At 41.1% G+C, this 16,594-nt stretch overlaps 2 protein-coding genes across 2 annotated transcripts in view; one reads left to right on the top strand and one right to left on the bottom strand.

The window, feature by feature from the left end:
* Positions 1–123: 123 nt before the first annotated feature.
* ORC6 (origin recognition complex, subunit 6) lies at positions 124–5,658 on the top strand (the record flags this gene model as incomplete). Its single annotated transcript, XM_009873552.1, has 6 exons — positions 124–253; positions 1,062–1,225; positions 2,162–2,251; positions 3,364–3,476; positions 4,746–4,820; positions 5,489–5,658. Coding segments are annotated over 6 exons (742 nt in total), but the record flags the coding sequence as incomplete, so codon positions are not given.
* A 3,275-nt stretch (positions 5,659–8,933) lies between these two features.
* Positions 8,934–16,594, bottom strand: part of MYLK3 (myosin light chain kinase 3) — a 17,989-nt gene continuing 10,328 nt past the window's right edge. The window contains exons 7-14 of the mRNA XM_009873550.1: positions 15,613–15,706; positions 15,183–15,292; positions 14,939–15,080; positions 13,872–13,942; positions 12,802–12,930; positions 11,572–11,724; positions 10,137–10,269; positions 8,934–9,149 (exon numbers count right to left, since the gene is read on the bottom strand). Of these exons, the coding sequence (XP_009871852.1) occupies positions 9,078–9,149; positions 10,137–10,269; positions 11,572–11,724; positions 12,802–12,930; positions 13,872–13,942; positions 14,939–15,080; positions 15,183–15,292; positions 15,613–15,706 (904 nt within the window). The 3' untranslated portion in view covers positions 8,934–9,077. The remainder of the gene's footprint in view (positions 9,150–10,136; positions 10,270–11,571; positions 11,725–12,801; positions 12,931–13,871; positions 13,943–14,938; positions 15,081–15,182; positions 15,293–15,612; positions 15,707–16,594) is intronic.

The following is a 16,594-nucleotide window of genomic DNA, read 5'->3' as shown; positions in this document are numbered from 1 at the left end:
AGCGCCAGCCGGACACCGCCTGTCTCGGTGAGAAAAGCCTCGGACCTTAGGGTGCAGGCGGGGAGTGGCGGAAACGTGACTGGGGCTTTGTCACCGAGGGCTTCGTGCCGGGGTGTTTTGCAGGAAAGCTGAGGAGTACCTGCGGCTGTCCCAGGGGAAATGCACGCGGTTAATGGCTCAAATGACAGCGACGAGCACCGCCGTGATGTGCCTGGACCTGGCAGCGAGTTTCATGAAACAGCCAGCTGACAAAGTAAGACGCAGCGAATGACCTGGCTGGCTGGTGCCTCCTCCGTGAGGCCACCAAAATCACCGTTCTGTGTATGCTGGGAGCAGGAAGGGGACAGTAAGGCGGACATGACCCCAGACCCAACACGGAGTTAGAGCTTTCACTAATCTTGGTTTGAAACAGGGCAAACTGTGTCATCAGTGTCATAGTCATTTCACAAGTTGAGCTTGCCTTGTTATACTTCCAGCTCTTTTACTAACAAATAAACCATCATCAAGCATATTAAAATTTAACATCTGGCCCTTTTACTGTGGGAGGGAAGCAGTGACTCCAAGGAATCCTCCTCTGTAGTGGTACCTGTAATCTACAGACCTGCCAGGTAAATGGCACTGGGCAAACAAAATAATGTCTGATACAAGATGTTCATGATTGTCCATTCACAGACAGAGGAGAATTTAACTGGAGCTGACCCCATGAGAACTAGCATGAAAGTACTGCTCAACTCTTCAAGGTGCCCAGATCTTGGTTACCTTTGTTTTTAACCCCTTTGTGATAAAAGGGCCATGTCATATTACGTGGAAAAGACAAACCTCACTTCCAGTGAAACAGTCTAAAAATAACTGTGCATTAAAAGATGTGGCATGCCTAGGTGGTTAATCCTTCTGTGTGCAGTCAAAACTTAAAAAATTCATTGCACAAATTTGTTTAATATAGCAACTGAACTTTATTTTATGGTGTTGTCTAGTTTCTTCCTGAACTATTTTGGTTGCCTGAATAAGATGCTGGGAAGGAATCCTGCTAATTTGGGGGTTTGTCTTTGTCTTTTCGAAAGAGCTATTTTGTTAAACTCTCCGGTTTGAACAAGACAACGTATCAGAGCTCCATGAAGTCTTTGGAGTGTTTGCTAGAGCTGAACCCCAGACTGGGAATGCGAGACTTGGCTGTGCAGTTCGGTTGCACAGAGGCAGTGAGCACCGCTTCAAAAATACTACAGAGGTGAGGAAGCTCTCGTGAGCACGCTGGTAGCCCCTAGTAAGATTCTTTGTTCATTAGATGTGTAAAGTGGTTGCAGTAAGTCACTGTCTGAGTCACAGTTCTTCAACTGGGAATAGGATAAAAAATACAGGAGTCTTAGTCCCTCTGTCTGTCCATAGCATCACACTGTCTTCACCAGATCATGTCACAGTTCAGAAGTAATGCTCAGTAGAAATAATTCCTCCGTTTTGGAAAAGTAGATTTCTTACAATGCACAATACTCTACCGGTATAAACTGTAGGAAGAACACCTCATGGAGATTCAACAGATTGAACTGAAATTTGCATGCCATAACATCTGCTTTATTAAGAGCAATGACTGAAGAGTTCTGGAGTGCTGTTACCCAGATAGCACACGTTTAAATGCTGTTATGGATTTAGGATATTCTGAGTTGCAGGTCAGTGAACAAAGACTGCGTATGCTTGTTCATACTTAATGCAACTTAAAAAATAAAATTCTTTAATGCTGCAAATCCATGTGTTCTTTTCAATACTTAAGCCTTCAGCTATGTAATATACATATTAGAGGAATTGAAAAAACCTATAATTCTACCCTCTGTTCTAGGATGGATTTATGCATCTCATTGTAACTTTTGGATGTAATGTAGAGGTAAAAGAGCACATGAAAGAAATTTTACTGACAAGCCTTGATCCAGATCCCTAACTTTAAATAATTTTAATTCAAAAAGCAGAGGTCATCCTAATTCCCTTCTTTTCCCTAGTCTCTTTTGCTCTTCACAGCCAATAGCAGCTGTTTCTGCTTCAGTGGGTTGCAAAGGAGCAAGTGATCCAACAGAAAACCTGTTCAGCTGCTGAACACCATGTGACAAATTCATTTTAAGAGCTTCATTTAAGGCAAGTGCACTATACAATTCTCTCTCTTATTGTTGCTGTTTAGGTACGAATCCAGCCTCCCTGAAGCACAGCAGATGGGCCTTGATTTCTCAAAACCACTTTTTATAACAGCTGCACTATTCACTGCATGCAGGTGCGTATAGCCTGAGGTATCTTTCAAGGGCTTAAACGCCCATTTGGGGAGACACTGGCCACAGAGCTTACAGGGTAAGCTCAGAGCGATTCATTCTGTGTGGCTGAATAGTCTGAAGGGTCTTGCTTAGTGCAGCTCCCACTCCTGGAAATAGAGACAGCTGTAGCAAGCCAGGCCTTTCTTTACAGTGAAGTGTCCAACCTATATTGCATTTGCCTTCAGGAGGAAGCAGTAGTATTATATCAAATATACAGAAAAGGATCTTGAGCTACCTATTCTAAAATAAATAAATTCTGTGTTCAGCGGTAAGTGGATGTTGTGGATAATTCCATTAAGACATTATACATCGCAGTGGCTGAAGAACTGGTAGTGTTTTGCACTTCACCCTTCTTCCTCTCAGCCTAATTAGCACAACATAATTCCTTAGTAACATTTTCACATTTAGTGGGATTTTTTTTTCCCCCTTGTCAAGATAGATTTGAGGTGGGCACAAAGCAAAAAAGTGGCTTTCGGTGAGATGCTGCTCAGGTTGCAAGAATGGCTGCTAGCTTACTTTGAGCACCAAGCAGCAGCTCTTCTGAAGAAGGGAAGAACTTTGGGTGATGGATCCAACAGCTCTAGGCCTGCATCAGTTTGGAAGATTAAGTGTCAGGAGCACCTGGCTCAGCCAACCCTTTGTAAGAATTTGCTTTCATGCAAGTACCTTCCTTCTCAGCATTATGCCTCGGAACAATCATCTGAAGCAACTCAGGGGCTGTGTAGTTGCACAGCTCCTGACAAATACTCTCTTGACACGAGGATCCCATTCAGCTTTTTGCAGTAGTGAGATTTTGTCCCGGTTCCCTAAAAAGCAGAAGAGTACCTTTTCCAAATAAAATTTCCTCTCGTAACTTGAACTAACACTGCATCTTAATTTCTGGGATGTATTGACTGAGTAGTACAGGCATCTATTTTTAAGCAAGGTTGTTTCAGAGTGAGACAAGGATTAGACAGGACAAAACATCAGAGCTACTTTCCTCATTCTCACAGGCAGTGTTGGTATGTTAAATGTCACCTCACCCGAGCTGCTGGAGTGTTGCTTTGTGCAGGGATAACTTAACTTTCTCTTGTAGGTCTTTGAAGCTAAAAGTGGACAAAACTAAAATGTTGGCTACATCTGGTGTGAAAAAAACAATATTTGACCGGCTGTGCAACCAGATGGAGAAGATGAGCCAACAACTCAGCAGTAAGTTTTCAGTCTTTATCCCTGTAAGACAACATACCCACTGCCTGGCCTCATGGTGTCCCATCCTTTTCCATTAGTAATTTCATTCTGATCACTTTCAGACGTTGCCTTTCTGCCAAACCTGCTCATCCATTCCAATGCGTTTCCTGCAGCCCAGTTCCTAGTTGCAGTAGTTGCTTCTGGGAAAGTTGCAACAGCGTAGCATGTGGAAAGGCTAAAAAAAAAAAATATTCTCTTCCTAAATGCTCACTGCTCCTTACATTCTTTGCTGCTGCAGTTTATTCCCTGTTTCTCCCATACTACCTGACCTACCTTGGATTCCTCCTTCTTGCTTGCTTTCCTCATCCCACTAACATGGTAACATGACACACAAATTAACATAAGTGTCTTACGACCTCTGTTGCTTTGACTGACTCACATCTGTGTTTTCTTTTCCTCCACTTCAGGATTTACAAGACTAAACCTTCCTCTTCTGGTAGTAATTCAGCCATTACCTGACACCATCCCTCCACATACACTGGGGCAGACATGAGGAATCTTTTTCACCTGTCAAACCTTCAGCTCTCACCACTCCTTTTTGTGGAGGAGGAAGACCAAAATACAACACACAGCTTTCTGTCCTCATATATCTGCTCCTGCCTACCTATCCCCTTTTTTCTTTTGCCAGGCTTTCATTCTTACTCTCCCACAACTCTACCCCAGCTTCACCCTGTCTTCACACTTCCTGTCATGAAGTTTCTGGAATGTGCTGCCTGAATCCAAACCAAAAGCCACTGCTCTCCCCTTAGGCGTGGTAGTGCAGTGCCCTGTAAAAAACCCAAAACCTTACCCCACTCCTAAAGCCCCTAGAGGCAGCTGGGAGCTTCTGTTATCAATTCAGGCAAGAGCATGCATCCACATGCACAGACAGTCCCTCCATGTTGTGGGTGTCTATGATACAAACTGTGATAGAAGGGGAAAAAAAATTAGTGATAATCCTGCCTGAGTAATCAAGAAGGGTAACTGTGCTTTTGGAGTATTCATATGGTGGATCACTGTGGTTACAAGTGTAGCAACAGTGGTAGTTAAAGCAGGCAGCCAGTCCCTGCAACCCTTCAAGTGTCCTGGCACCTCTGCCTATACAGCTTGGCCATCAGTCTGAACTGGGAAACTGCTCTGACTAGGAGACAATTTCAGCAACTGGCACTGCAGTCAAAGAGTAGCATTTAGAATGACACCCTTGAGGCCCCCAAAACCATTCAGAAGTAGAGCAACTTACTTGTTTTTCAGAAGAAGAGGTTCCAGTGGCTGCAGAGACAGATGAAAGCTTGAACACTAAGCTGGAGCACTGTGAGAAGGAAGATGGTAAGTTGTGTTTACCTATGGACTAAAATCAGCTCACTAGTGCAGTCCTGAGCTTTATTGCTGCTTAATGGTATTTTATCATAAAAATTATAGCATATCTCAAGCTGGAAGCAACCCACAAGGATCACTGAGTCCAACTCCCTGCTCCTCACAGGACTACCTAATACTAAACCGTATGACTAAGAGCATTATCCAAATGCTTCTTGAACTCTGACAGGCTTGGTGCTGTGACCACTTCTCAGGACCAACCTCCAGTGGCCAACCTCCCTCTCTGTAAAGAACCTTTCTCTAATGTCCAGTCCAAATTTCTGATGCAGCTTCCTTCCATTTCCTTGTGTCCTACGCTTTAGTTGTGTAATAGCCCGTAACAGTGAGTTCACAGCAGCTGCAGTCAGTTCACACTCTGCAGACCACTGGCTGATGGAAAGCCAAAGAGAACCCAGCAGAAGCGCAGTGCTGTGAGACCGAGTAGTCTTAGTAGAACCACAGAAAACTCTTCTGTTCAGACACAGAAGTGAAGCAGGTGAGGGGAGCAGCAAACCTCAGGATTAGATAATACCAGTGACAGACCCTCGGCTTGTGTCTGCACATTTGCTCACAGCCATGGTTACTGCCAGCAAAATATTGCTTCATGGTGGCCTGTCCTGGACTTTTTCCTTCTCTCACAGGATCTGAAGATGATGAGGAGATGCCATGTAAACGGCCAAAGACTGAAACAAAGCAAGACTATGAAGAATGGAAAAAGAAAATCCTGGAAAATGCTGCTAAGGCACAGGAGACAAGTAGGAGTGCTGTCACTGTAGTGCCACCTAGTAGTATCACTGCTGCTTCCTCGTGATTTTAATTCTCCCTCTGCTCTAATAAGAGTTCTAATAGCATATGAGTGATAGCTGCCTGGTAGCCAGCAAATTTTATTAAGGAGCTAGTTTTTAAGTATTTAAGAATGTTATTTTTAGTAAATGACACCAGAATTCAGGGATTTTACCAGAAGCCTGTCTGACTACTCGGCAGGCTGGTACCTGAGCAGCTGTGGCATTAGGTGGTAGAACAGCTGTGTTTCTCATGCTGCAAGAGACAGGTAACATTCTAAAACTGTGTTAAGTGTAAATAAGTTGTAATTTACATGCCATTGTGCCCCTGGCTGCAAGTTGTCAATGAGAGGAGAGGGAGGGGACTAACAGTGCCTTGTCAAACTGCAAAACCAGCAGAGGAATTGAAAGTCTGGTAACCTTTTATTATTTTTTTACTATTGAAGAAATATTGTTTAGTCACTGAATTTGACTTATTTTTATGACCTGCATGGGACTGAAGTCTCTTGTGCTTGTCGGGCATCCCAAATATTCTAAGAAACAATAAAGATAGTGGAAAGAAAAGCTTTGTATTGTGACATCAGGTTTTTGGCACTTACACATAAATCCCTTAGAGCGCAAAATAAAAGATCTCCAGGACATGTCCATGCTTTAAGGAAGATATCCAGGGGACAAGGATCTTGTCTGGGTAATACAGAGGTTTTTTGCATTTTGCAGTCATTAATTTAGCAAAGGGGAGAGAATGCCCTACCACATAGTTCTTAAATGCACCTTCTGCAGTCCTACACTTCCATCCCAGCTACTCAAACTACAATTTGTGTTAACTACTTTTTGAAGGAAAATCACAACTTTTAGCAGTACAGGCCTGGTGTAACTATAATAAAGCCAATCCAAGCCTTCTGCCCATTTCTCTTGCACATTAACTACCTGGGGTATGCAAAGAAAAGTTAACTTTCATAAATGCTCATTTCAAAAGAGCTCAGAAAACCCCAAGTGTCCATAGGAAGCAAGATAAATTATCCCACGTATGAGAATTTAGATTTGAAATGCTACTCCCAAAAGAGCTTCTTCTTAACCATATTTTAATGGCTTGCCAAATGCCTCACTGCTGTGCAGACTCCTGGCTTACCCTGGGTGACACTCATCACACCAGGATTTCCATAGTTTGTGTCATTAACTTCTTTAAATATCAGTACTTTTTGTCATACTTACTGTTCCAGTGACTTACAGGTCACCTGTGGAGTGTCCTTTTAGCAAAATGCAAGGACACGGTGTAACACCCCATAAGGCTGCAGAGGTGGCTTCCACTGTACTGCAGAACTAGGTAATGGCTGCCAATCTGAAGGGATTTATTTCTATTAGAATGTGCTGGCCAGCTGCACATTCCCTTGGTAGAAAATGGAGAGGAAATATGTACAAAAGTAGAGGAAGAACAACACAGTAACTGGAAAAATTAAAACTTACCAGCCATTTTACTTTCACTTCTCTTCCCAACACATAAAAAAAGGAAATCACTTGAAACCAACTTTACTTTAATTAGCAAGAGGTAATTTCATTCCAGATGAGAGTTCTGAAATGTAGCAGTAACTATGGGGGAATGGACTCCAAACAAGTGCCTGATGTGCAGAGAAAATACTGGATAATTAACCAATACTGCGTAAGAGCTGTCCCAAAATATCTGCTGTCTAAAGTCTGATCTAGCATGTAGCAGGGAGCCCTCAGAATACGAGAGAATCCAACCTAGTACATCAGCATTTGGCTGTTAAAACCTGCTCAGAGATGCCTTCAGGTTTGTTTTTGCGTGGAGGGGTTTAACCAAAATTGAAGAATAGGCTTGTTCCACTTCAATGAAATTTATTAGTATTAATTCAGAAATATACAGACCAATTAATATCATCACATTTAGCACGCAGAACCACTGTAGAAGGAAAATGTGAACCAAACTGGGCCTTCATAGAAGGTGATACATTGTCAAGATTATTTCACTTGATTTTAATAATTCTTCTTTGTCTCAATTCTGGAAATGCTACAGAAGTCCAGGATTCAGGACTATGCAAAGTGAGAAGCACTAGAGTAGAAAAGATAACTAGACTAGGGTAAGCCAGTCTTACAAACTTCTTTATTAGCAACCAACAAGGGACAGGAAAGTCCATTAAGTTAAAGGTGGTTTGAAGCCTCTGCTGGAAAGCTAATTCTAGTAGTATTAGTTTCTCTTTTTCCTAAGAGCCCATCCAGCCCACACTGAGTTTTGCAGAATCCAGAACACGAATAAAGGAAACCCACAGATTTAATAAATAATGTTACACTTTTAGCTGAGAGATTCTAAGTGGTTCCAATTCTTTATACATCAGGAAAAAGTTCCAAATCCAAAATAAGTTAGTATTGTGAAGAAAACATTATAATGTTCAAGAGAAGTGGGGGGAAAAAAGGGCTTCAACTTCCTAACTGGACTGAAGGCGGTCTGGCCACACATCATTTCCCTGCCACTGAACAGCAATAAAACCTATTTTGCGTAGCACACCATATCAGCTACTCCTCAGACTTCATTAAAATAGTCAGAGAGGAAGAAAAATCCTCAAACTAAGCTTAAAAACTTTAAGGCTGCAGTTAGCCAATGAGAAGCACAAGTTTTAAATATGAATAAAATTATGCCTGGAGATCTCTTCTGGACTACGTAAGATCCTTTTCATAGAGCCAACTTTCATTAGGTGATTTTTATTTGTGGTAGTTGCACTTAATGTCCTCCCAGAAGTTCAATCAATTCAGCTCAGTTCAACTCACAGCATTAAAAAGCAGCAACGGACCAAGGGAGTTGAATTTGCTTCAAACCAGGACTCCTCATATTTCCTAACTATGCAGTGACTATTTTTTAAAGGAGAAGGTAGAATAAAGAAGCCCTGCAAACCAAAACCATTCAACTCTTGAGTGCTGCACTGAATCATCATCATGTTTGGGGGGAAAAAAAAAAATCTTTCTGAAAAAATCATGGAAAAGGATATCTGATACCTTTTGTTCAAAGTAACATTGCTGTGACAGTACTTCAAAACTGGTGACATCAGTCATGAAAAAAGTCTTTAGAGGTCTCTTGCTTGGTGTGAGAAACCAGAAACCTGACAAGGTTTTTTCTGGTTTAAACACACTAACAATACTCTGCAGAATCAAAGCCTTCAGCAAGAACTCCACCCAGTAACAGCTACATTCTCCCATCACTATGTACAACTGAAAACTTGTAAAAACATACAAGGTAGTTTCTGCTTTCCAAAATTATTTTGGTGCCTCTTCCTTGAGGCACTTCTAGAACCTTAGCACTAACACACGTAATATATGAGGAGCACAGATCCCAAACCTTATGTTATAAAACAAAAGGGTAGAAATTATTGAAGGCACTGAGTCCATCTTCCATGGCTTCATGTCCATCTACAAGAGTGGCAGATGCTTCAATACAAGCTCACGCAAGCTTGACAGACATACTCTGAAACCTCTTCAGCCTGTTAGCAGCAGCCACCGCATAAAAATGTTTCTGTGAACAAAACAGAACAGCCCCAGTTTGAGTGCAACTGAAGTAAAGGAACTTGTCTGTGTCTGACATGGGTTCTTCTTGGTAATTTCATTTTCCAAGAGCACCCCACGCCTTGCCTGGATTGCAGTGCAGAACACCTTTGTGCTGGGCAACTGCTGAGTCCTGCAGAACAGGCTGCTGGCATTGTGAACTTCAGCATCATTACAAACTGTACTGTGATAAGTCTTTAGATTATGTATTCTTTAAAATGCAAATGCAGAAGTCTGCGACCACACAGCTGGAGTGCAGGCATGCAAAAAGTGTAAGCCTCTGGTTTAATGCCTTGGTGAGGAATTACAACTCCTCAGCGTGATAAAAGAAAAGGAAATAACTCACTGAGCTCCCCTCAGATTTCCACAGGCTTCTTTGTAACAAGATCACTGTGTTCACTTTTCAGGATCAATTATCTCTAACCCAATAGAGACTTCAAATTCTTATCTATCATTTCTTCATATGTAATTTAGTTCTGAAGGAGCATTAGGTTATCAGAAATGCCCTAAAGAGTTCTCTGGGTGGGTTTGAGCCTAATTTTTTTCTCTCTCTGAAATGGGAGGCAAAAAATTGCCTTATGTTCTATTCCTACTCAATACTGACAACAGAATACAACTGTTGTCAGTGGAAGATATATCTCCAGTATTGAAGAGAGAGAACATTTAATATAAGCTAAGTAGCATCTGAACTCTCTGAATCTGTAAAGAAAAATTGTAAAACTTCTAAATACCAATCAGAAGTTGTAAAAATCTAAACCAAACTCGCTAAAAATAAAAGCAGTATCTATCTACAGGAGAAAAAATTAATTTACAACTGAAAACAGACTTCCCAAACTCATACTTAAAAGCAGCAGCTTAAGGGCAAAAGTGAGGCAACACACCAAAAAGGAGGGAATGTCTCCCTGTGTTGAACTGATTTTCACTGTGGAAGTACATTTGCCAGACTTTGTCTATTTACCTTCCATTTTCTGTGAGCCATGTAACTCTGCAGCAACAACTGGGACTTCAGGCGAAGCTTGGACTTCTTGGCCTTGGCAGGTAGGTTGTTTAACCACTCGTGTTTCAGACACTGTGTTGCACTCATCCGGCAGCTGAGGAGAGGAAATCTGCCATGAAAATCCAGCCACCATTTTCTCAGTGCAAAGGGTTTGCCATTTTCTGAGTGCCCTGTGCTCCTCATTATTGAAACAGAAACTTCCTTAAATGAGCAAACACAAGTGAGTGGAGATGTCTCCCGAGATGCTGTTCATCTCAGCGCACAGGATCCTAAGGTTCCTAGTGACATCCTGCACTCTCCCATGTAAGGGATGAGTGGTGTGAAAAGTTGCTGGTAGGTCTGCAGTGTTTAAATACTGTATTTTGTCTTTTTACGGTTTGGGTCTGGGTTTTGTTTTGTCTTGTTTTCTTTGAAGAAGCAGCTGTACAGGGTCATCAGTTGATGTATCATTTTGTTATGCGAAACTCTAAGAGAATCAGTCCCTACAGGAAAATAATACTCATGGTGTTACCTGTCTGTCCTGGAAGACTCCAAACCACAGTTTACAGTCTCAGTGCAAATCATCTGAGGAAAAAAACCTTTGTTGTCTCCTGCTGGCAATGTGCTGAAGTTCAGTTTATTCTGAGCTTTTCGTATGACTTATTGTTCAAATTGCAATTAGTACTAGAACGGATTTGTCTGATCTAGGTAATGATCTAGAAGTCTTTAATATTCTAAGCACTCCTTCGAATTCCCCTCAAACACACAATCTGCTTTCCTGTACGCATGATTTCCTGTTTTGATTAGTTTTGCATAACTACTCACAGCAAGAGAAAGATTTCTTTACTTACTTAGCGAACCCCAAAGCGATGGTCTGACATCAGTATCATCCTCATTCTCTCCTGTTGTTTTATATGTGCAATCACTTTTTATTTCAGTGGAGCCAAGACTGGGAAGCCACATGCAGAGTTAAGTCCCAAATGCTCCTTAATGTTTACCAAATGCATGTACACCACTTTAGAAGAGAACAATGCATATTTTCACAGCTGCAGCTTCCATTTATTCTCCATGCCATTCAAGAGGCATTTTTACAATTTGCATCAGGGTTTGTGGGAATTCAATGTAACAATAGAAATAGCTTTTGCTCAGAGGAGGAGTACTAAAGATAGATTCCCGCACAGCAAATCCTTCCTGATGTCCTCTGTTCTGCCTGCACTGATGCCACTGATGTCAAGGTACACTGACATTTTCCTCTTAAATAGGGGCTTCTGAATCATTGAAGAACTGCCTAACAAGCACAGATACAGCATACAAAAATGTCATGTAATAAACTCTTTGTTGGCTGCAATCCAAACAGTCAGTTTGGAGGAAGTTAATGTCATTAAGTGCTACTGTCCCCACAATCAAAAAGAGGTACCTTTTCTCCTTCACAAGCAGTCTGGAAATGAAGTCCTTCGCTTCCTCCGAGAGCTGTTCAAATGCTTCTGCATCAAAATCCCAGCTGCAATTGACTACATAATTCATTGTCTCTGCATCAGTTTCTCCCAGGAATGGGGACAGGCCACTAAGCCTTAAAGGAAGAAGGGGAGGAAGGTGAGTAGTTGTCACATGCAGGAAGCACTTTTCCTTCTGCAACCCCTCTGCTTTGTAAATTGGCTGCTTTATAAATTAGCTTATGGAGAGGAAAGACTCAGCTATGGAAGGTTCCACTTCTCAATCCCTGCCAAGTTAACTCAACAGTTTGGAACAATGAAGTGTTGGACTGTTAGCGTTACTCTCCAGCAGTTCACTCAGCTATGTCAGGGAGCATGGTCAAGACATCCTCAAGAAAAGAAGATCGATGGGGAGCTAAGTATAAACTTCAGTGCTTCTCCAGCTAGGAAAGCTAGGGGGACTCAAGAGCTTTCCTAAATCAAGACCCATATCCGTATTTGGCTTGAATTAAACAGAACGCTGAACAACGGCATGCTTTTTTCAATTAGTCCCTAAGCACAGATTTATTGCTTCAGTCATGTATTACTTCATTCAGCTGGGTTTTGGCTAACAGAAATGTAAACCTGAAATGTATCTGGTTCACAGAAAGCATCTGTGAAAGATTCTGGGATGCAGAGTCAGCTCCTCAGAAGGCAGACTTCAGACAGAGAAGCTGTCCATGGCCACCATCCAGATATCAGAGAAAAGTTTTAGCCCTATTTGTGACCTGATGTTTTTTAGGCCCATGGCCTATCATCCAACATTAGTTCCTCTGTGCAGATGCACATGAAGTCTAAGCTACTAAAATGATCAGATTCCAAGTTTGAAAATCAATTCAAGTCTTTCAGAATGTAATCAAAATAAAAAATTTGACATGCTTTGGGCAACTTTTCTGAGTAAAAGAGACCTCACCCATTTTACCTTGCTAAATAAGATGGCAAGGGAAAACATTTACATATTTAACAAAAGGGTTATTTGTTGTTTTAAAGACTTTGCATTCACATGGAGGTGCCTTTTGCTTTAAAGGCCGGAGTTTTTAACAGAAAGAATTAAGAGGAATCACAGCTAGATGTGCTCAGTGGTTGCTGCGTTCCTGCTCTGCAGACACCCTCCCCTGGTGTGCTCTTACAGAGCCCTCGGTGCCACGGCCACCACCCACCCCAGGGCTACTCACAACATGTATGTGATGACGCCTACGCTCCACATGTCTGTTGGGAAGGAAACGAAGTCATAGTTCACCACTTCTGGAGCCAAGAACTCTGGAGTTCCAAAATTAACCTTCAGTTTCTCACGAGGTTTGTACCTTTACCAGAGAGACATCAGTGCTGAGAGCAGGCTGGGGAACACATCTCATATTTGAAAAACCAAGGCACAGCTTCTTGCTGTGCAAGAACGGGACAGTGATCAGGGCAGCATTAAGGTCTTGAAAGAGTAAAATGGTGAATTTTGCTGTGACCAGGGGAATGTGCCATCAGCTACCCCTTTGCCAGAGCAAAACCAGAAGGAAGACCAAGGGCAATAAAACCTGCAAATGCCTCCCCCATCGAGTGATCACGGCTTTACTTTTTACAAGAAAGAGAGAAATGCTGTTGTTCTCACTGTTATGCTAGCAAAAGACATTCATTTTTATTCTAGGGGAATTGAGTTATGTTCTCACAGTTTTCCTTTAAGAAAAATTCATATAAGCAAGGTCAAAAAATGTAGAAAAGCCCATATTTTTCTGAGGGTTTCTTGTTTCACAGAGGATGGCTCAAAACCATTTTTTTGTTTGGTATGGGTTTTGTGTGTTTTGGTTAGTTGGTGGGGTTTTTTTTGTTGGTTGGTTGGTTTTTTTTGTGTTCCCCCACTGCCCCGTCTTCAATCAGCTTACTGTAAAGAGTTTAGCATATAATTTCCATAACTAGAACCTGCACAATAAAGCCCAGCAGTCAAAAAGTCTCTGAGAGCCTCCACGGGCTGCCCCTGGAGTAAGGGCTGTACATGAGGAACCATTCTGAGATAATTAGAACAGCAGTATAGCTTTATTCAACAGAAATATTATTTGAAAAATAATTAGATAATTAATGCACACAGCAGAAAGCTCACGCCTGCAGCAGCACACTGCTTAGCTCATTCGCATCACAGAGTTACCTTAGAGCCACTAAAATGCATAAGAAACCCCCAAGAATTACTGAGATAATTCAGAGGTTTGTGCATTTGTTTTGGGTTTGTATTTTAAAAAGAAATTCATGACTGAACTCTTACCTCCTTGCTAATCCAAAGTCAATAATTTTAATCTGGTTGCCTGTGTGATTTACGCATAGGATGTTTTCAGGCTACAGAAAGAGAAGAGAGTACTTTTGAGTTAAATGTATGACTGTTTGAGACAGATCTAGCAAAAGTGTATAAAAATCTCCGTGATTTTAATGATGATTTTCAGTATAATACTTTTCCTTATATTCCTATCATAGGAGAAAACAATTTGACTGTCATATGGACTTAGTGAAAGATTTGGGTTTGGACATCCCATAAAGAAGTTTAGCTTGTGTTCATGTATAACAATATTTCTATATGTCACCACAGACGACAAATAGATTTTGAAATGGAAAGGCCCCCTGTGTAAAACGGTAGAGTCAGTCTGACAGTGAAGGCTTAACCACTGGATTTACTCCTTAAGTATAGAAGTAACTCCATAAAAAGCCACAAGAACCATGCTGAATGCATCCTTTGGTTTGCCTACAAAGGCATTTTTTTTTTTTCCAGTGAGAATATTTTTCAAGGGGGAGGTGATCATATCCAAATTTATTACAACACCAGAACTGTCTACAAGACAACCAGGTCTAATATAATTTGCTTAAGGAGCTATATAAACCACTAGAAAAATATTGACATTTTACTACAGGCAGCAAAAAGTACAACCAACAGTAAGATGACTGAATAGGTATTTGAACAAAGTTACAAGGGGTTAGGGGGACGTGGAGGGTAGACCCCAGGCACTTCTAGCCAAAGAGGTTTTTGGGTGGGGTTTTTTTCATTAACGACAAAAGGGCATTGTTTAATTCCATGAAGAATTAAAAGCTTCTGATTTAAGAAAGGCAAAAATACAGAATCCTGTTCATTTCGCTACTCTAAGCAAGCTACCAAGTAGACATTCGAAAAAAATAATAAAAAGAAGATGAATCTCTAGAGCTCCATTCATTGTGGCTGTTGAATTAAGTAAGCCTATTCCTTTATGACCTAAGTTCACGAATTGAGAAACGACTCTTGTATAGAGACTCGGTATGGTTCAAGCCACAGCATCGCTAAAGAACATAAGAGTATGAACTACTGACCTTCAGATCTAAATGGAGAATATAATGCTGGTGCAAGTAGTGGACTCCTTCACAAATTTGTTTGGTAAATAGGATTGCATCCAATTCTGTTAGATTGTAGGTTTCATCTGTGATCCGGTCAAATAATTCGCCACCATCAAGACTAAAATTGTGACACAGAAAAGTGTTAAAAACCCTGAAATTCCTCATTAGTGACTTGAGAAAGCCCAAACATCTGGCAATTTCTAACATCATTTAAACTTACTATTCCATGATCAAAGTGATATTATTTTTGGCTTCAAAAGCATCATAAAGCTGGATCAGATTGATGTGATTTAATTGGTTCATGATATTAATTTCATTTTTTACTTCCTCCTGAAAAAATAAAATATATCAAATAATGAGTAAAACATGCTCTTTAAATTCCAATATATTCAAGTACACTTATTTCCAAATCCCACTAAGAGCCACACCACAGGCCTCATGTGGACAGAAGGTTTAATCAAGAACATGGGAGATGACAGTCAGTCACACAAAGCCCAAGCTGCTACTTACTAGAACAGATTTTACAGCATTTGATACTGCCCAATGACAAGTTGCCCTGTCTGGGCTGATTCAGGGAAGTGATCTTAAGGTGCTGGCGAACAAGGCCAGGTTTAGAGTGTGCTCACTTGAGTTCATAGCAACATAATTACCTTCTCTTTTGCTCCTTTCACTTTTATGATTTTGGCTGCCAGGTTGAGACCAGTTGCTATTTCCGTGCACTTGTGAACTTGCCCAAAACGTCCCCTGTTGATACCAAGGAAAAGATGGGAAACCAGCTTTAAACACAGCTCACTGCAGAAACTTTTCTTACAACTATTCTTATCATTGAATAAAAATAGCACAGTACAAAGTGAACAGAATCAGGTGGCCAGAAGCATGAATCTCCTCTTTCTCTCAGCTTATGAAGGATTAGTTTTATCTTTCCTGCCAGTTGTTCAATGCTTACATTAAAATATTATGCCCCCTTCATATTACTACATTTCACTGCGGTATGATGACCTGACGATATTCTTGTTCAGTTTTGTAACTGTACCCGCTTGCTGTCCTTCAGTGATGCACTAGTGGGTATATTAACAAGGATATTTCTGTCCTGATCTCATAACTTTTTAAATGAATGCAAGACCAGTAACTGAAGCCATTCCACAGACTGCATTTCTTGAGTGTTGTAAATTCTCCCCCATGTCACCCAGATACATTAATGCCCCTTGGGATGATTTCTAAACACCGTCTTCTTTGCTATTGCATCATATTGCTAATACTTACTAAGCCATATTTGTACTTGGACGAACCTGTAAATCAAACCTTCTCATCAGATAAGTAAGGATACAAGAATACAAAAGCTGAAGCAGCTGCAGCCTTTCACTGAGTGAGAACTAATCATAAGGTCAAAACAATTATAACTTCTCCCTTACTTTTCTTTAACATGCAGTCCGGCACAGAAAAAAGATTTTGAAAGCTTCCTGACCTAATGGGCTTTGCTGACTTCAAATGCTTTGAATCTGTCTGCCTTGAAGGGTACAGGTTTTTCTTATGACACCAGCTGTGGCCAGGATTATCATTACAAATGCAAAAATCTGTCATCCAAGATCAGAATCAGGAGTCTGAAAATGAAACTGGGGCAGAAACCAGACA

Source organism: Apaloderma vittatum, unplaced genomic scaffold (genome assembly GCF_000703405.1).
Source record: "Apaloderma vittatum isolate BGI_N311 unplaced genomic scaffold, ASM70340v1 scaffold24257, whole genome shotgun sequence".
Lineage (NCBI taxonomy): Eukaryota > Metazoa > Chordata > Aves > Trogoniformes > Trogonidae > Apaloderma > Apaloderma vittatum.
The sequence above is the reverse complement of the archived record's forward strand: the minus strand, read 5'-3'. Positions and strand labels throughout refer to the sequence as shown.